At 46.6% G+C, this 20,047-nt stretch overlaps 1 protein-coding gene across 1 annotated transcript in view; it reads right to left on the bottom strand.

The window, feature by feature from the left end:
- Positions 1-6,738: 6,738 nt before the first annotated feature.
- The window catches only part of Adgrb3 (adhesion G protein-coupled receptor B3), a 529,297-nt gene continuing 515,988 nt past the window's right edge, over positions 6,739-20,047 (bottom strand). Inside the window, exons 28-30 of the mRNA XM_013032264.1 lie at positions 18,914-18,949; positions 11,147-11,251; positions 6,739-7,464 (exon numbers count right to left, since the gene is read on the bottom strand). Coding sequence (XP_012887718.1) covers positions 7,276-7,464; positions 11,147-11,251; positions 18,914-18,949 — 330 coding nt within the window. The 3' untranslated portion in view covers positions 6,739-7,275. The remainder of the gene's footprint in view (positions 7,465-11,146; positions 11,252-18,913; positions 18,950-20,047) is intronic.

Genomic DNA, 20,047 nt, shown 5'->3' with positions numbered 1-20,047 from the left:
TATTATCGTGACTTTAATTTATTATTAATTTACTTACCTGTGTGTGTGTGTACATGCATGTGAGCACACTGGGGATTGAACTCAGGGCCTGGGTGTTGTTCCTTGGCTTTTTCCACTCGCAGCTGGTGCTCTAACACTTGAGCCACAGCACCACTTCCAGCTTTGTTGTAGTTAGTTGGAGGTAAGTCTCCAGCCTTAGATCTGTCATTTTCCCTATGTGACCATAGATGAAACACTGCCTCAGTTTCCTTCCCTGTAAGGTGAGGATGGTAATAGTGTTGTGAGCACAGCATTGCAGGGAGAATGTGCAATACTGTGCAATGCAGCTAAATCAACTTCACACAAGGAGCTGCTAACTTCTCCCCTCTCCCCCACGGTGCCTGTGCATGTGGGGCTTAGAACACCAAGTTGGGAATTACTTCTGTGCATTCCAATGTGCTATCTTGGAACTCAAATGTATGGAAAAATATTTCTTTCTCATTGTGACTTCTGCCTGCTTCCTGCTTTGGGTGCCATCTGCTGATTGCTTGACACTTCTTCTCTGTCTCTGCCAAAACCAGTGATTCAATATCCAGTATGTCCAACTGGAGATATGGGTCATGGAGCCACACACTGGAGAACACTCCTCCTCCCTCTGAGGGTCTGCTACTCCGCCAAGCTTTTGGGTCAACTGAAGTAACTTGGGAGAGGAATCTATAGAATCTATGTGGTTCTTTAAATACAAGATCATGTCATCTGCAAAGAGGGAGAGTTTTACTTCTTCTTTCCCTGTTTGGATCCCCTTTATGTTTGCATCTTGTCTTACTCCTCTAGCTAGGCATTCTAATACTAAACTGAAGAGAAGTGGACTTGTCTCGTTCCTGATTTTAGAGGAAATGATCATAACTTTTCCTCATTAAATATAATGCTGGTTGTACTTTTGTTGTACACAGCCTTTATTATCTTGAGGAATGTTCCATGGATTCCTAACTTTTCCAGAGCTTTTATGATAAAAGGATGTTAGATGCTTTTTCTGTATCTCCTGGGATGATCGTGTGGTTCTTATCCTTGCTCCTGTTGATGTGTTGAATTATATTAATTGACTTGTATATATTGAACCAGCTTGGCATCCCTGGAATGAATCCTGTTTAATCAGGATTTAATTAATTAATTAATTAATCCTGTTTAATCATAGTATGTGATTTTTTGGTTAGTTGTTGAAGTCGGTGTCCAGAATTTTATTGAGAAGTTTTGCATCGATGTTCATCAAAGGGATGGATCCATAATTTTCTTTATTGATGAGTCCCTGTCTGGTGTTGGGATGAGGTTATGCTGGCTTCATAGACTGAGTTGGTAGTGATTTTTCCCTTCCCATTTCAATGAAGAATTTGAGAAGTACTGGAGTGATTCTCCTTTGAAGACCTGATAGAATTTGGCTATGAATCTATCCGGTACTGGGCTTTACTTGGAAGAGGGAAGTCAGGAGAGAAAAAAACTGGGAGAAATTGAGGGAAGAGGTCACACTGTTCAAAAAGAAATGGAATCATTACCTGTCACCCCTCTGTACATCACCTTTACAATAAAAATTAAAAATGAAAAAAAGAGAATTTATTTGATTTGTCTGCCTCCTGAGTAGACAGAATTACAGGCTTGAGCTACTGACACCTGTAGCAGCAGTTCCTCCTCCTCCTCCTCCCTACTCCTCCTCCTTCTTCTATTACTATATCATTTCTCCATGAATTTATTTTTAAATTCCTTTTCAATGTATTTTTTTTATTTTGGAGGCAGGTTCTTACTCTGTAGCCTAGGCTGATTTCAAACTCTCATTCCTTTCTGTCTTTGCCTTCATAGTGCTGCTGGGACTATAGCTGTGCATTACCACACCTGGAAAAAAACAAAACAGGACTTCCTGTGGACCAGGCTGGGGGCTGGGGGGGGGAGCAGGAGAGGGGGAGGGAATGATTGCACTGCACCTTAGCAGAGATCCTGCACTGCACCTTAGCTGCCTGTTCCCAGTTCCAAGGTTTCTTTCTTCCTTTTTACACAGTCCTCACTGACCCCCGGCCTGTGCCCTTGATGCCCCTGAGCACAGTAGGAGCTGTCCCTGCTGGCTGATGAGCACTGTGCAACATCGGAGTTCCTACTTGCTCATGTTACCATAATCAGGAAAAACACAGATTTTTAGGTGTGTATGTGTGTGCGCGTGTGAGCGCACACATGCACACGTGCATGCTGACATAGGAGCTTGAACTCAGAGCCTCATTTTCTCTTTTGACTTTTTCACTCACAGCTGCTGCTCTACTCCTCAAGTCATACCTCCACTTCCAACTTTGTGCTGGTTAATTGGATATAAGAGTCTCATAGATTTTCCTTCCCAGGCTGGCTTTGAGCTATGATCTTCAGGTCTTAGCCTGTTGAATAGCTAGGATTACAGGCCCCAGTCACTGGTGTTTGGTCACATATCTTCTTTATTGACATTCCTTTCTCCATTGTTACCTAACCAATAATGGTATGTGCACATCTTAGAGGTCACAGACTAAGAGTCACAGACTACTAGGCTAGGCCCTAAGACAGGATGGATTTGGTACATAGTAAAACTATGGTTTCTATTTTTGCTGCCCCATTTTCAACACTACTAGAAAATCAAGGTGGGGTGAGCCAAGGCCTCTCTGTTTTATTCTTGTTCTTTTACTCCTCTGCCGTGTATTTTCTTGGCCAACAAGTTCTCCTATGAATAAGTAATCAGACAGTTTTTCCTTCAGACATGCTTTGAAAAGGAATCAAGAACTGAGTGAGAGGCTCATTCTTAATCTTCATTGCTACTTTGGCAAAATATAAAATTGATTTGAAACATAACTGAAGTCTTTTCTTGCAATATTTCCATGGTACCATTAGTTTCTCAAAGTATTTCTATGATACTGTAGAGCCATAGCTATGTTTCTGCAGTGATTATCTATCATGAGCTAAAGAGCCAACTTTCCTTAGAAACAGAAAAACTGTTAGGAAAATAAGTATTATTATTATAATCTCTACATAGATGTACCATCATTTCAATTTGGCATGTGATTGTAGTGAAGTACATCTTGATCAGTGCCACCCCTCCGGCCCTTCTCCCATCTCTCCCAGCCCCGCCCCTCCCCTCCAGTGTCTGGCTCTGTGTTCACATGAGTGCATTGACTATGTGCAGGATGATGCGTCCTGTGCCCACAGGAACAGGCGGCACAACTGGGATGCCTGGGAAGCTGTTGTGGTTGGAAGTCCTGGCCATTATCCCACTGTATCCCTGTCACCTGTCTGCTTTTCCTCCGAGTCCACCAAGACAATACTCTTGGCTTTCCTTTGCCTTCGTTGTTGTACCAGAGTCTGGATGCCCCATGCAGGTTGGATTGGGCCAGCAGGAAGAACACATCCCTTGTCCCCAGACTGCTTTCATCCATTGCTGTGCTCTCTGAATCAAGAATTGCTCTCTGCTCTTAGTCTCTCTTCCATTCATCTCCTATCTCTCAGTCTCCCTCTTCCCCTCCCTCCCTTGCTTTTCCCCTTCCTCATAGATTAACCTCTGTGTTGAGAAAGAGAAAAACACTGGTTATCAAGCACAGTGGGAAATTGTCATTTTTTAAAATAGCTGGTTAACTGGAAAGAGTCTTCCAGAATTTTCTGCCTTGGGCTGGCTTCCAGCAGCGACCCTCTGGATTACATGGAGTCTCCCCAGTAGCTAAGATTACAGGAATGAGCCACTGGCCCAGAGGCTCTCTATCAATTTGTTAGAAAACCTTCTAATAGGACCAGAGTGTGGAGACTTCAAAAGGCCTGGGGAGGGGCAGGAGTGGGGAGGGAGGGAGCCATTCTGCATGCCTGGTGCTGGTATCTGTGGCTGTAATGGCTGTGAGCAAGGGAAATTGAGTAACTTCCTTCACCCTGAATATATCAACTATTTGTGGGGTGCCCATGGCTTGACCATAGAACATAGGACCAAATAGAGTTTTATCCTATGCAGCTAGGCAGTGCTTGTGAATACCTGTCACCATATTGGGAATGTACAGTTGAAGAAAGCACAATAATTTCTTGAAACTGAAATAGTATCATAGATTGTGTTCACTTTTAGTGTCACATGACATAAGTCTGAACAGTGTCTCATGCTGGAGTTAATGAATGGACACCAGGGCTAATTACACCACATGCTATGGGAAGTGAAGCCCTGAGTCTGTGGACCAGGCCTGGCCTCCAGTGCAGAAGCTTCCAGAATGTTGTCCAGCGAAATCAGAGCAGCCTCAGCTCTGAGAGGTCCCAGAGACGAAGGCAGATTGACAGTCAGCTGAACGTTTCTACCAAGTTCCTGAGAAGTCTGTTTATAGTGAGGTTATATTGTTATTGCTGTTGTTGTTGTTGTTATTGTGTGTGTACTGGGGCTTGAACTTAGGGCCTGGATGCTGTCTCTAAACTTTATTCACTTCAAGCTGGTGCTCTACCATTTGAGCCACAGCTCCACTTCCAGCTTTTGCCAGCTAATTGGAGATAAGTTTCTCAGAGTTTTCTGCCTGAACTAGCTTTGAACCATGATCCTCAGGCTCCTGCGTCATCAGGATTCCGGGGTGAGCCCCCAAAGTCTGGCTCATGCACATTTACCAATGGAAACTTTCCTCGGATAAATGTTCCTCCATTCAGTGCAGAGGCAGCGCTTTCAGGGGGACCCTGAGCCGGGACAGACTCTTGCAAGGGTGCCCCACTTCCAGCCGCAAGGGCCCAGTAGAGCAAGAGAATCAATGAGAGGTGACCAAGGCCTCTGGCAGCCAGCTCCCCAGGCCCGACAGAGGCTGCAGGTGGGGAAAGCAGCCCCAAGTCCCCCCCCCCGTCTCTATCCCCCAGTCCCTGCATCCCCCCTCTCCCTGTCCCCATCCCCATGTCTCCACATCCCCCATCCTTGTCCCCATATTCTCCCCTCCCATCCCCTCGTCCCAGTATCCCCCATCCCTGTATCCCTCCCACCCCGTCCATGCATGCCCCCATTCCCGCATCCCCCTCACCCCTCCTCCTGTCCCACGTCCCCTTCAGTCTGAAGCCACACAGAGCTATGGTCCCGAGCCTCCTGGCAAACCCTCCTCTATCTCACAGATCTGCCAAGTTGGTGCTGAGCCCTGGACACCAGCGGCCGCTGTTGACTGACTGGCCCCCAAAGCTCGTCTAGCTACAGTGGGATAAACACACATGAATGCATTAAGTACTACAGACTAATACAGTATGCAAATATACCTTTATATACCACCTGGAGTCTACTTCAGAATAGAGCACAACATAATTTCCCGTATTTTTTATCCATCTTTAAATAAAATGTTTATGAACCTCAGGATTTGAGAGTACAGACAGATGCCAGGGAACTCTGAGCAGACTTTGGTCTGAGAAGCTGATGCAAATCCTGAGCTTGCAAACCGAGGGGCAGGAGGAAGGCAGGCTGGCCTCTGCTTTCACTGAGGGACAAGAGGAAGGCAGGCTGACCTCCGCTTTCAACTTTGTGGCTCTTTTGTTAAAAATCACTCTGTGGAATTGTTTAAATAGGGATACAGGTGGACCCATTGCAACAATGAGATGTACAAGACGTTATGTCAAAAAATGAACTTTACAACTTTGGCATGGATGGGAGGGGGAAATGGAGGGGGTGGAAATGGGAAAGGATGGTAAGGGGAAACAAAGGAGGAGGCAACAATGCTTGACAAGAAATGTACTCATTACCTTGCTCATGTAATTGTAACCCCTCTGTAAGGTATTTTCACAATTTAAAAAATCACTCTGTGGCCAGGAGCTGGGGTCTCACACCTGTAATCCTATCTGGGAGGATGAGATCTGAGGAACATGGTTCAAAGCCAGCCCAGGCAGGAACATCTGTCCGTGAGACTTATCTCCAAGTAACCACTGGAAAACATGGTGCTGTGGCTCAAAGTGGTAGAGTGCTAGCCTTGAGTGAAAAAGTGCAGAGACAGTGCTCAGGCCCTGAGTTCAAGCCCCATTGCCACCACTACCAACAACAGAGAACAACACTCGGTGTGTGTGTGTGTGTGTGTGTGCCACTACTGGGTCTTGAACTCAGAGGGTGGACATTGTGCATAGATTTTGCTTAAGGCTTTGCTCCACCACTTGAGCCACAACTACACTTTCAGCTTTTTGCTGCTTAGTTGGAGATTAGAGTCTCATGGACTTTCCTTCCTGGGCTTGAACTCAGAACATCAGCCATCAGACTCCTGAGTAGCTAGGATTACAGGTGGGACACTAGGCACACCCGGCTCTGCCTGGCCCTGGCTCCAGTCTGACTGCTACGATGTAGACAGGCAAGTTTTTCAGTCCTGAGCAAATTGTTTTTTCCCACTGTGGTGGGAACAATTCCTTCCCTGAAACAAATGGCAAGCTTAATTATGTAATGCATTTCCCGCATCAATTTCTGCATGGTGATTTACTATCTCCTGTATGCTTTCTTATTGCCATGAAGTAGATCACCCCATAATATTCAAGCAAGTGGGTCCTGACAGCCCCATACCCAAGGGTGTTTGGGGAGAGAACACAGATGCATCACAAAAATCCATGATTACATGTGCAAGGCCTCACCTTAAAAGATGAATAACTCTTGTTAAAACCACAAATGCATGTTCCGTTTCTGTGTTGGAAGAAAGAAACCTACCTTATAAATATGTAAGTTCCTGAACACATCCAGAATAAAATGCACTTAAAAAACTGATATGTAGACAAAAGTTTATTTACACCATACAACATTTTAAATATTTTATACACAGTGCAGTAGAGAGAAGCACTTGGAGCTCTCTAGAGAAAACTGCGATAATAAAGATGTGAAATATATTATTCATATAAAAGTGAGATTATTACTTTATTGCATTTAAAGCAATGAAGAATGTAGCTCAACAAACATTCATTTAATGACAAAAACTTTGCTTTTTTATATTATAAAGTAAAAAGTGTAGTAATGGCCAAACAGACTGTTATAAACTTTAAAAACTGCATAAATATATACATTGTGCTTCATGGTGAAGTTTTCTGGAAAACTAGACCACATGAAGCGGTTACAACACGAGTCGTTGCGTGAGGTTTATCTATAGAGATCCATCACCTTACGAATCCATTCCACGCACGCACAACACTGGGTCGGACTGTACACCGGGGCCTCTCCCCCAATGGTGCGGGCGGGCACAGGTCCAGCCGCGGACATAGCACGGGACATCCCAGGGACCCATGCTGGGCCTGGGTGGTCACCGAGCATGGCACCGTCGTGTCCGCCTTGGCCCAACTGCCCGGTCACACCTCGGTCTGGAAGTCCCCTTCCTGCACGTCCAGAGGCAAGCTCAGACACTTCTCCCACTCAGCCGGCCTCAGCTCCAGGGCGTCCTTGGTCTCTGTGTCCAGGACATTGATGGTGGTGTAGTGCTGGTACTCGCTGGGGGCCTGGAATGTGTCCCACGGGCTCTTGCTGGGCACTGGGGCCTCCTGTGGGGAGAGGAAGGGAGTGGTTCACAGGGTGTCTGCATGAAGAGGATGGAGGGGAGGGATCTGAGGAGGGGAGAGAGCTGAGGGAGTTGGGGCCGCTGCAGGCACAGCTTGGCCAGCATTGTCCTTTCACTGAACAAATGAGTGGCCACTTTCCTAACACGTCCTGAGAGTTCAAACGTGCAAACAGTGCTAAGAGGCAATGTGCAAGACTTTTGCTGTTTTGTGCCTGTCCTAGGGCTTGAACTCAGGGCCTGGGTGCTGTCCCTGATCTTTTCTGCTCAAGGCTGGTGCTGTCACTTGAGCTACAGCTCCTCTTCTAGAATTTTGCTGGTTGATTAGAAATACATGTCACAGAAACTTTTCTGCCCTGGTTGTCTCTGTCATTCTCAGATCTCAGCTTCCTGGGTAGCTGGAGTTACAACATGAGCCATGTGTGCCTGGCTTCTGCTGAACTTTTGAGAAGTTCTATTATATGGATAATAAACCAACCCATTGGATGACTTTGTTTTTATTTTGTGGTACTGGGACTCAGACCCTGGGCCTTTTGCTTAGGAGACAAGTGCTCCACCCTTTGTGCTATAACTCCCACTGTTTACTTTTCAGACAGTTTACTTTCCAACTCCTGCTGGGAGCAACCAGGGACTGTGATCCTCCTATTTCTCCCTCCCATATAGCAAGGATTACAGACATAGGCTACTATGGGCAACAGGCTGGCTTTCTTGTTCATTCCCTGGTCACAGGCAGGATCCCCAGGAGAAGCATGGTTCCTGGGCTCTGAGGTTGCCCCTTAGATTTCTGTGGTGAAGAGCTGCTGGCCCACAGTGGGCATGGCCCTGTGGTGGCAGGGATGGAGCTGGGAGCCAGTTGGTCGGTGGTACCCCCAGTCCACCCTTCTCCCTGTGAGGTGGGTGTGAGCAGGGGCAGCCTGCAAGCCTGGGACCCTGTGTGACTTTCTCAGCCCTGAGTGCATAGGTGCAAAGGCTGAATACAGGAGCAGCTGTGCGGAAGCTAGTGCACGAGGCACCTGAATGGCCCTGGCTGGAGGCGGGAATCTGGTGGGAGGACTTGATCAGAATCTGCATGTTTCTGAGTTTATGAGGCTGTGCTTTGAGCTCAAGTAAGCATGGAGGAGAAACAGACTGAGTGTGGTAATTCTAAAAATGCTAGCCTGATTTTGGGATGCATGAGTTGAAATGAGGGGAGATGAGTGTGAGAACAGGGTCCCCCAAAGCCTGCTTGGTGGCCCCACACCTCCCAGGGCCTGGGGTGGGCGGGCTGTCCACTCTCTTGCCTAGGCCAGGGTGGAGGGTTAGCTCGAAGCCGTCCATGTCTGTACATTGTCTCCAAAAATTAAAAAAAAAAGTAAAAGGACACAGGACAGAAGAAAGGACAGAAAGGCCACCAGTGTGTCTGCTCTTATAGGTGTGGTGCAGGGCCCTGGGCGGGGTTTACTCTCTGGATCTCACTACCATGCCTTAAATGGTTTCCTGCCTGGGAAGGGAGACTTGGCCCGTTCTTTTGGCTTCCCTTTGACTTCCTAATTTCTGCCACTCTCCGCCAACTCCATCCTTTGTAGCCACAGCCCCTCCCCTCCCCGAGAAAACAATTTCCAGATTCTTCAGAAACATCTTACTTTGCCTAATTATGAAATTTTTCCATCAGCAATGTGCCATCACAAATTATGTGCCTGAATTAGGATAATGAACTCATTCATATATTCAGTATTGATCAAAACTGAACAGGAACTCCTTTTGTTTTCTGCCCTCAGATATTTAAGATAATAATTGAGCAGGGACAGCAATGCTGTCCTAACTTTCCAAATGGTAAATATTTATACATCCCTTCCAGAAAAGGCAGGCTGCCGCAGAGGCGGCGTGTCATGAGGAGGCTATTTTGGTTGTCAGGAAATGGAGACACAGATATTTGTGCTGTTAATGATTCCATGTGCGTATGTGTGAGAGGGGAGTGCAGTCTCACACACAGCCGGCTGTGTTTGGTGTGGAAGGCTTTCAGATTGGTAAACACATTCTTCTCCTTCTTTCTTTTTACATATGAATTTCTTCTGTTTATTTCAATGTTGCCTTTCAGTATTCTGAAATGGGTAGTTAATGTGTTTAGGCCTAATCTCAGTGGGGTAATTCTCATTCATCTGCTGGCTAAAATTTGATGGCTTCCCGTGAAGAGGAGAGCGAGCATGGAGAGTGCAGGTGCCTCCGGAGGCCAAGGCTGCGGGCATCCGCGGCCCATCGTGCTGAGACTCGACTAAGAGTCCAGCACAGGCTGTGGTCTGTCCACTTGTGTTCTTTAGCTTTTCATAAACCACACTCATCAGTAAGCTGGGGCTAAGTCAGTCAAACACTGTGGAATGATGGGATGTAGGTGCGATGCAATAGCACCCACAGACCCATCCATTATAAATACATAGCAGATGGGGCTGGGAAGGTGGCTCAGTGGTAGAGCGCTTGCCTTGCATGCCTGAGGCCCTGGGTTCAATTCCTCAGCACCACATAAGCAAAAAGAAAAAAGCCGGAAGTGGCGCTGTGGCTCAAGTGGTAGAGCGCTAGCCTTGAGCTGAAGGACAGTGCCCAGGCCCAGAGTTCAGGCTCCACGACCGGACCCAAAAAAAAAAAAAAATAAATACATAGCAGAGGTAACTATCTCTGTCTCTGTACCCATGATCAATCCATTGGCTGATCTCTACTCTCATCTATTTCGATCTCTACCATCTGTCTGTATCTATAATCCCTACTCCAATCTATATACGTATCTATCTACATCTCTAATCGATCAAAATCATCTACATCTATCAATCTACCTATCTATCATCATCTATTTCATAGCCAAGGAGAAGCACCCAGCATGGGCCAGGCCTGGGGCTGGCGGCGGCTCTGGTCTGTCTCTCTCAGGGTGAGCCTGGGTGCTGCGGCTGGGAGGTGGGGCTGGCTTTTGATCACAGGACTGAGGAGTCCATCTATGACTATTTTCTAGTTAGGAAAAGGATCCAGAGTCCTGTGACTTGCCGGGGACGCAATCACTCCGGCTGTGTTTTCACCTGAACGCCGGTCTCTACATCACACTCCAGTGCTATCGTGAAGAAAGAGGGAGCCGCTGGTGACTGAGCTATGACCATGGCTGCTCCGTGACTGCATGCTGCTGCTGTGTGTGATAAAACCCTATGCAGGCAGCAGGCGGTGTAGACGGTGGAGAGGGCCGGGTGGTTGGAGCCCAGGGCCCACACTGCCCTGTTGACTGGCGAGGACGGCGCCCAAGCCGACTCACCACAAATGCGGAGTCTCCTGGAGGTAAAGCTCCTTCAACCTGGTTCCAGGCACAACTTTATGTGTAGATCATAACATGCGATGGCTTTCTGGTGGCAGGTATTCAAATAAAAATGGAAAAAATAGCCCACTATTTTGACACTTCAATCAGCTGACGTTTACTCAGGATAAAATGGCTGCCAAAGCCACCATATTTTTGCTATGTAACCATACATAGCAATTACAATGAGGGGGACATTTAAAGTATGGATAACCTGCTTAAGAGGTTCTAATTTTGTGTCCCGCTAACATCTCTGGGACACATTTTGAAGACTGATTATTTTTCTGGACTGTATGAGCAGTGTGCAAAACAGGGCACGTGCAACACCACATCTGCACTGGCCAGGGAGGTGAGAACTCACCATACTGCTTGTATTTGGTATATCCCGAAATCTGTCCAGGGTCTGGAATTTCTGATTGAGCTCCTGAAACAGCTCCATGTGCCGCTTCCTCGTGTGCATGACCTTCTGCAAGAGAGAACAGCATGGCTCTCATTCCTGATTTGATTTCTGTACTCAGGAAGAAGTTTTGTTATATGCTTGTTTAAATAATAAGGAACAACAAGTCTGACAGAAAGCAGGGGTCCCAAAAGGCACCATGAATACACTTGATGGGCACTGAGTCTTTATCTCCTGTTTGGGACATCTTTAAAGAAAATGGAAGACTCAGCTTTCTTTTCCTTTTTTAAATTAAATTTTCTTTGTGTTTTTGTACTGGTCCTGGGACTTGAACTCAGGGCCTGGGTACTGTCCCTGAACAATTTTTCCTCAAGGCTGGAGCCACTGGCAGCTTCACTGCCAGCACTTTGCTGGTTAGCTGTCTCGCGCACTTTCCTCAGAGCTGGTGTTGAACCTCTATCCTCAGCTCTCAGCCTCCCAGTAGCCAGGGCTACAGGGCTTCTTGATCAGACACCCCACCCATCATTCTCCCCTGGTCCATCCTGTCCTCCAGGCATTTTCCTGCTGCTTGGTTTTTCACTCAAGGCACGATTTGGTGGTTAATCCACGGACTTTCCTGCCCCTCTGGCTTTACAACACAATTTTCAGACCTCAGCTTCCTGAGTAGCTAGGATTACAGGCAAGAGCCATCTGCATTTGTAAGAATACCAAACATACCAATTTTTTCTTGTAGGTATATTAAAAGTGCAGCAGTTTTTCTGGCATAAGATTTCCATCACTGAAAGGTTAAATGTGCTTTATAAAAATTGTTACAATATTTTTCAAATGTTAAAATTTTGGACTTGTAAGTGCCGAGTCCTTGATGTTTGCCCTCTGTATGTTTCCTGCCTAGAAGCACTAAAGCCCTAGCTTGCTGCACTCAAGTGGGGGCGAAATCTCAGGCATGGCCAGTAAGCCTGACCCGAGCACCAGAGTGTGAAACACAGAGACCGGAAAGCCTTGCACTTTCCGTGCAAGCGCAGGGCCTGGTTCTCACATGGCTGTCTTGGTTGGCTGGTGCTCCAGCCTGACTTTGTCCTGGTTAGTGGGAAGTAAAGTTTAGAAGACTTCTCTACCTGAAGTGGTTTGGAGCCATAAGCCTCCAGATCTCTGATGTCTTGGAGTACAGGTGTGAGCCACTGGCACCTGGCTCAGATGGTTGTTTGTGTGATGGCATAAAACCTTGACAACACATGTTCTGGTGTAACATGCGGCTGCTAAGCTTCTCCATTCACAAACACACGTGAATATTCTTCATCCCTCTTATACCCTTCCCTCTCATTAACTCAAGTCACGAGTAAGGACGGCCTTGAACTAATCAGAGACCATAACATAGAATTTGCTGTCAAAGGGAGAAAATGTCCTTCTCAAGTTTGATTTTTAAACATTAGAAATCCATCTTTTGGTGAGTGTCCAAGGTTGTGGCTTCCATGTTTGTGTACAGTTCTAAAGTGTGTGTGTTCACAAGGAGCTCACTGGGCGTGCACTGGCATCTTCTACTGACACCTCAGCCCTATTTTTAATATTTAGTTTATTCTGTTGTAACTGTATCAGTACTAGGGCTTGAAAATATGGCCTCGAGTTCTCACTTGGCTTTTATGCTGAAGGCTGGTGCTTTACCACTTGAGCCACACCTCCACATCTGGCTTTTTTGTGGTTAACTGAGATAAGAGTCTCACAGAATTTTCTTCCTGAGCTGACTTTGAACTATAATCCTCCTACCTCAGCCACCTGTGTAGGTAGGGTTACGGGTGATAGTCTAGCTCCATTTTTAAAATTTTCAAAAGTTAAGCATTTGGAAAAACAGTCACATCTCCAAGAGATGATTACTAATATCTCATTTTTTTTTCTAGAGAGATCCTTGCAGAGTATATTTCCTTGAGGGAGAGGGTGTGCAAAGAAGGGCGAAAAAGAAAGGCAATTGAATGTTTAACGTATTTTAAAAAGCCTATTTTTCCAAAAAATTTGCTTCCCTAATTTGATTTGCACACATCTAGGTTGTTATTATCTACTTTTCTCTAGCCTACATTTTAAGTTCTTTGCAATAATGAGTATCTTTCTTCGTTCCTCTGAATAAGCTATGAAGTCCATGGTCAGATGAGAGGAAATGAGACGGAGAAGCAGAAGACAGGAGACAGAGGAGCAGAGCACAGGAGACAGAGGAGCAGAGCAGGGGAGACAGAGGAGCAGAGGATGGGAGATGGAGGAGCACCCAGGGAACAGGCGCTGCTGAAGCTGGCTGATGACATCTGGTAGGAAGGAGATCTGCACAAGAAGCCTGGTGGGGTCAGGGACCACAGGCCTGGCAATGTGAACCCGGTCCTTAAGCCCATGGGGAGATGGAACATGACCTGGAATGTCAACTTTTGTGTCTGAGCAACACCAAACAGACAAAGCAGAGCTGCGCTGGGAGCTTGCTACTCTTCATGGCGGGCCGGCTAGCCCAGGGTCTTTGGCACAGATGGTCCCCATGGTCAGCAGGTGGAATCTCTGTGCACGTCTCCCCCAAACTCAGTACGCAGGCACTTGGGCAGCCAAGACGAACCCACCAGCCTGGGCATGGCCTTGTCTCATGAGGAGGCCGTTGTCTGGTACTAGATGGAGATGACACGGAATTGGAGCAAACAGTGGGATTTGTAAACAGAAGGACATGGGTGCGGGCATGCCCACATGTTCACTCTCAGATCTTAGCTGACAGTTCTGTCAGTTATTCCTATGATCCTGCCTATTCCCTCCTTTCCTAAAGTCCAGAGGTGCTTGGGTTCAAGTTTCGATCCTGTGTTCTCTTCAAGGAGTTGGCTCCTTTCCGGGATGGGACGCATGCTCTCCTGTGAGGGACCCGGTGCCAGGCAGCGCCTGGTCTCGGCCCACAACGTGCAGGCTGGGTTTTCCCCCCGCAACTGCTGGCACTGTGTCTTGTGCCATGTCCCAGCTGTGCCGAGTGTGGGCCCTGGCTGTGAAGACAGACCTGTGGGCCGATACCCACTGCACCCCGCCTGAACAGGAGCTACTGCATGCGCTTTCCAGGAAGCACTCCTCCGTGTGTCCAGGCCACTCCCCGTGGCTTGCTGTCCAACGCCCCAGCCAGGTCAGCTGTGTCCCGCTGGAGAGAAGGGCCGGTGCCGAGGGAGACTCCGTGGCACTTTACTCTAAACTGGGGGATTTCATTTCGAGGATCGTTACGATATACTAAAAAAATACACGAGGAAAATACAAACTCACAGTGGTCGCAGCGCTTTCTAACCAACAGGTCTTTCCTAACATTTCACACATGTTCACAAAAGCTGTTCTGAAATGAATATGGAAGTGAGTGAAAAATCCGGATGTTCAAATATGGGCGCAAACTCCTCTGAAATATTCGCTGAGAACATGTCCTCAGGCCAGGTAATAGTCCTAGATTGGAACAGCGCTCTCGGCTCTGCTAGGAATGGTGACAGCGGTGCTGCCCAGCACTGGGCTGAAGCTTACGTCAGAGCACAAAGCCCATGCAGCCGGCCGGGTCTCCACCGGCAACTTCTTCCCACTTCACAGAGAGGAAGGCTCATCAATGGAAAGACACGAATGTTGGGGGATTTCTAACCTTGCCAGCCATGTTCTGGGACAGCAATGGTGAAGGTCTTCTCACATGATTTTTCCTTGCCTGCCAAATGAGATGTTTTTCATGCCTACAAATCTTGCAGGTCCATGTCAGCGATGCATTTTGGAACTAGCCTGACTTCAGTGTTGATCAAGCTAACTTCTGATCTTTGTTTGTGACTTAAACATCACGCTTTCCAAAGAAATTGGCTTCTGTGAAAACCTCAATTTACAACTAAGGTTTCAAAACTGCTGTTTGCTCAAACGTCTATCCCAGGTGTATTTTCTACTGAAGTTGAAGATGGCTTATATCGGCAATCCCTTCAGAATTGTTTCCTTATACTGCTCAGAGAATATGACATGCATGCTTTGCCACCACCATCAGTGCATGGTGCTCCTATCTGGTTGATGTCACTCAGTGTGTGTGAAGCAGTGTGAGGACTCACCCAGGGGGCCAAAACTGGCCTCCCTGGACTCCTGCCCTTCTCCTTTCCAGGCTGTTCTTCACCATGTGCTGCAGTAGCTGGAGAGGGGCAGGCAGTAGGGAGGCCTGGAGGCCATGAAGGCCTTTCTGGCCCTCAGATGTGTGAGAAGGAGGAGAACCAGGACAGTGCCCTGCTGTGATGTGTGTGGTCTTGCGTGCCTTCTGCATCCTGACAACTGTTCTAGAACCTTCAGAGATGTAGGGCGGCTATGTCCTGGATACATTTGTGTGGCGATCTCACTTCTGTCCATTTCAGGTTGTGAATCTGCAGACTGGCGTCCAATCCTTCTCCGGCCCCGGCTTCTGGGGCAAGTCTTGCCCTGCTGTGTTCTTTTGAAGGTTTTCAGAAGGATGGGAAGTGGGAATCATGGGCGCCACAGCTAAAATCCATTGAGGGAGCAGCAGCGATGATTTTATTTCCTCATCTCCACAACATGGGGAGGCCAAAGCCATTGCTACCCATTTGTTGGGCAAGAGACGCGCTGGGGCGGGCTGCCTGCATGCAGTCCGCACGCAAGCAGCTGTCCACATGTAAGCAGCTGGGTGCCAAGTTCAGAATGTTACCCTGCCTTCAGACAGCTCACCCTGTACCACCCAGATCAGACGGAGAGGGTGAGGAGACAGCCAGATGGGATGGGATGGGCAGGGAGCACATATATATGAGGAGACTGGACCATGCTGCCACCACGCGGCACTGTCAGGATCTTCCCGTTGGGTCTCTGAAAGCCTTGTGGGCAGGAGTGACGCATCTGTGCGTCCTGGATGCTTGGCACACAGTATGACATTTAGCAGGTACTTAATCCCTGTGAGCTAGTGACACTGAACAGACGCAACCTCACGGAGCAGGGGCCAGGGTGGTGCTCAAGGCTTGGAAGGCATCTTCTGTCTAAGAGCTCCCCACAGCAGAAGGCTCTGGAGGGAGCCCATGGCCCGCTCCATTCTATGAGGCTTCCTTACCCTGCAGACACAGGGAAGGTACGTGGAACAAATTATCTAGATGGTTCAACTTTGTGATCTTTTACTTAGGTGAGTGTGTACAGGTACTGGGGTTTAAATTCAGGCCCCCACCATCATTTGGCTTTTTCCCCTCAATGCTGGTGCTTTACAACACTTGAGCCATCCTCCACTTTTGGCTTTTTACTGGTTAATTGGAGAAAAGCATCTCCAAACTTCCCTGCCATGACAGGCTTCGCACCATCATCCTCAGACCTCAGCTGGGATTAGCTAGGACTCCACATATGAGCCACGTTCACAGGTTCACCTTTTGCTGTCTGTGGACAAGGCCTGTAGAGATGTCCGAGGACAGGCTGTGTGAGGGGCATCTCCGGTGGAACTCGAACCAGCCATGAATGTTGCCTGGACAGGAGTTCAAACAAGCTGATTTCCGGGGGAGCAGGTGGGTGTAAAGTAGGAAGGGAAGAAGCCTGTGGATTTCCATGGGATGGTCATCATGTGTGTGGTGTGACAAGGAGTGGCAGGGATCTCAACATAAGCCAAGTGCATCTAGCCTCAGGGTAAACAAAGGACAGGGACCACCCAAGACTGCACCCAGACTAGTCCTCAGGGATCACGCACTGCGCAAGACTAGTCTTACTCATTGCCAGGTCTCGAAGCAGCAATGCTATGCCTGGACAGTCTGTGGAAGACGGGTGCAGATCCCTGCTGCTACACACCTGATGGAAACACTGAGGAGCTGCTGAAGAAACGATCATGTCTGAACGCCCCCACCAGCCCCCATCCAATCTGACAGCTTTAGGAATTATGACTAAAGAGCTGGAGGATATGATGTGTTTAAACGCTCCTTTATTGTTAGCAGGCCTTTCTGTGAAGTTGCTGTTGTTATATGAAGAAGGCCTGACAGGAACAGAAGTGTCAGCTGGAGGAAGCTGCTCCCAGTCGCCATGGAAAATGAAGGAGGGGGGAATTGGATTTTCTGATGCCCAGCGCTGCACCTCTGACCTCCAGCCCTGTGATTTCACAGCTGCTTGCTTGCTGGGAGCCTGCATTTTAGATCTAGGTTTTTTACTCTGTTTTGCCACCAATGCCCTGTGGGTGATTTTTGTGCTTCCTTGCCTCTGTAGCAACACAGCAGTTCACTGCTTTTACAACTATATGTCTGTATGTGCACACTTCCAAATTCTTTTGGTAGCCCAAGGTAAGGTGCTGTATCACCTGTGCATGTCCATGTATGTACACACAAACGTGCACACACACATGCATGCTCCCTTATTTTTGGCTACTTAAGGAATTAATAGATGTGGGGGAAGAAGACAGAAGGGGTGATGTGTGAACTGTACTACAGTGTAGACATGGGAAAAATTAACACTTAAATCTACCCTGCACTTCAAGCCCCAGGATGTACAAAAAAAAAAAAAAAGAGAGAGATTCTAAATCTACCCTGCATATAACGATCAGGTAATAATAACAGAAAAGAATAGATAGGAAAAAATAACATATGGTCTGCTTGGTAAAGGACTGGAAATGTGGAAACAGCTGTTTTTATGAGAATGTATAATCGTGGTACTTGGAGACTAAAATCTTAGGACACAATGAAACATATGACCAAAAGCTTCCTTGGTGGGTTGCTACAATGGAGAGGCATCTGAACTTGCTGCTTATTCCTGGAAGCCTGAATCCTGATCATTTTTTCAATCTTATAGTTTCAATTATTACTGAAAATGATCATTTTCCTTGGATGCCCATCGTGTAGAACCATCGCTTAACACAGAGACCAATAAAAACCCACAGACCCTTCTTTTGATTCTTATACTCATTCTATATCAAGTGAAGGGCTCAGGTTCTCCCGTTCTGGAGACGTCTGTTAATTTCCAAATGTCAGCTAGGAGTACTGAGTTCTATGCATACTCTGCCCAAGAAATATATAATGTATTATATCCAATTATGTCAGCAGGCTAGGAATCATATCCAATTTTCAAGACACAAGTGCATGTCATGTGATGCTTAAACATTATTAACTTTATGCTCAGCACAAGTTGCTGCAATGGTATGATTTTAGTAGATTCCAGCTTCAATAATCCAGTGTGAATATGAATCTCATGTAAACTGGGAAGTAAGGTTCTTTAGCTTGCTTTTTTCTATGAAAAGACATTTTCTAAATACAAGAGGAGGCTGCTAGAGGGGAAAAACCACCTTAGATACCACAGAGAATCTTAACAATGGGATCAGAACAGAGAAGCAGGCTGCCACCCAGGATGCTCAAGGAAAAGAGACCAGAGACCAAGGCGGCATGTGAAGGGCAGGAGATCCAGACTCTGCCTTCCCGCAAATGAGATGGAGTTCAAATTCTGCCATCATTGCTACTTGTTAGAGCATTTCTAATGCAGATTCCTTATTTGTCAGCAAACAGCAGTTTAGTCACTTGAGTAAGCAGAACTTTTATTTTTTCCCTATATCTATACAAAAGCGAATTCAAAAGCTTGACTTACTGAACTAAACTTTATAGCATACTTACATAGCTATATGGAATGATATGAGTGAGCAGTTATAGATCAATTTTGCTCTTTGAACTATTTTGCATTTTATATTGTCTTTAGTAAAATTCTGATCAAATAATCATACAGATAATTTTGAATCAAATGATTGAAATGATAAAATCATTCATAGAAACTTACCTCAAAGTCAAGGTCTGAATACCGGGATTTTCTTCTCTGTTTTTTTTTTATTTTAAAAAAAAGAGGAAATCAATAAAGTTATGTTTAGTCATTCATATAAAATGGAAATCATAATTGTTAATAAAGCATCTTTGTACACACTTCTTTCACATAAGAAAATTTTCACGGCCTTAAAATATTCTGTCTGCATTATTTCATTTTCTCCTTGAATCTCCCTTGAATTTGTATTTTTGTCTTTAATTTATAATCCAATTTTCAGTTAGGGGAAATGATTCCTGGGAAAATTCACCCATGAATTTCAATCGGGAAAGAGACTTTACTTCTACAGTAGCAAAACCACTCCTGGCTTCAGCTTTTTTTGTGTAGCTACTGGCGGATCTTCTGCTGACCTCCCCCCAAGAGGTGTATCTTAGCTGAAGCCCTGCTCGGTCATCTGGGCCAGGCCAACATGTGCTCTGGGGCCTCCCCTCACCATCCCCGGCCTCTGCTCCTACAAGCCAGTACCATGGAGCCTGGCTCGAGCCCCCTTCCCTACCAGTTCTGCCCGCCTTTCTATCGACATCATACATGGCTCCCACATTTCTTGGAATTTGGTAATCGTCTACCAGAGGAAAGTCCCTGACTACTTGCCTCAGGAGCTGGGGTACTATTCTACCTCAGTCAAGCAAGTACATATTCTACGCCCCAGCAAAATGTCTCACAGTCTTCCTCTGTGGCTGAAAGTTGGGTGAGGTTTTGGAATCTAGTTATAAATAAATGTGATCCACTTTGTGGTGCGCATTTCGGGTATCTGCCGAGCGCTTGCTGAGGGGCAGATGTGGGGAAATGTGTACAAAGGCATCCAAACATGAAGGCAACAAAACCAGTTCCTCACACAGACTTCTAAAAAGGCTTATATTGGTGAAGATGAAATGGGGAGAATGAATCAGTATTTACAACAATTAATAGATGGTTGCAAAATAGGTAAAATATTTAAGTTCTTTTTGCTCTGGTTCACATCTTAAAACTTACAATCTTTAGTTTTGTGTGTGTGTGTGTGTGTATGTGTGTGTGTGTGTCTGTGCGCGTGCGCATGTGCACTCGCGCACACGCCTGTAATGGAGCTTGACCTCAATGAGGTCTGGGCACTATCAT

This window comes from Dipodomys ordii, unplaced genomic scaffold (assembly GCF_000151885.1).
Source record: "Dipodomys ordii isolate 6190 unplaced genomic scaffold, Dord_2.0 Scaffold152, whole genome shotgun sequence".
NCBI classification, from domain to species: domain Eukaryota; kingdom Metazoa; phylum Chordata; class Mammalia; order Rodentia; family Heteromyidae; genus Dipodomys; species Dipodomys ordii.
The sequence above is the reverse complement of the archived record's forward strand: the minus strand, read 5'-3'. Positions and strand labels throughout refer to the sequence as shown.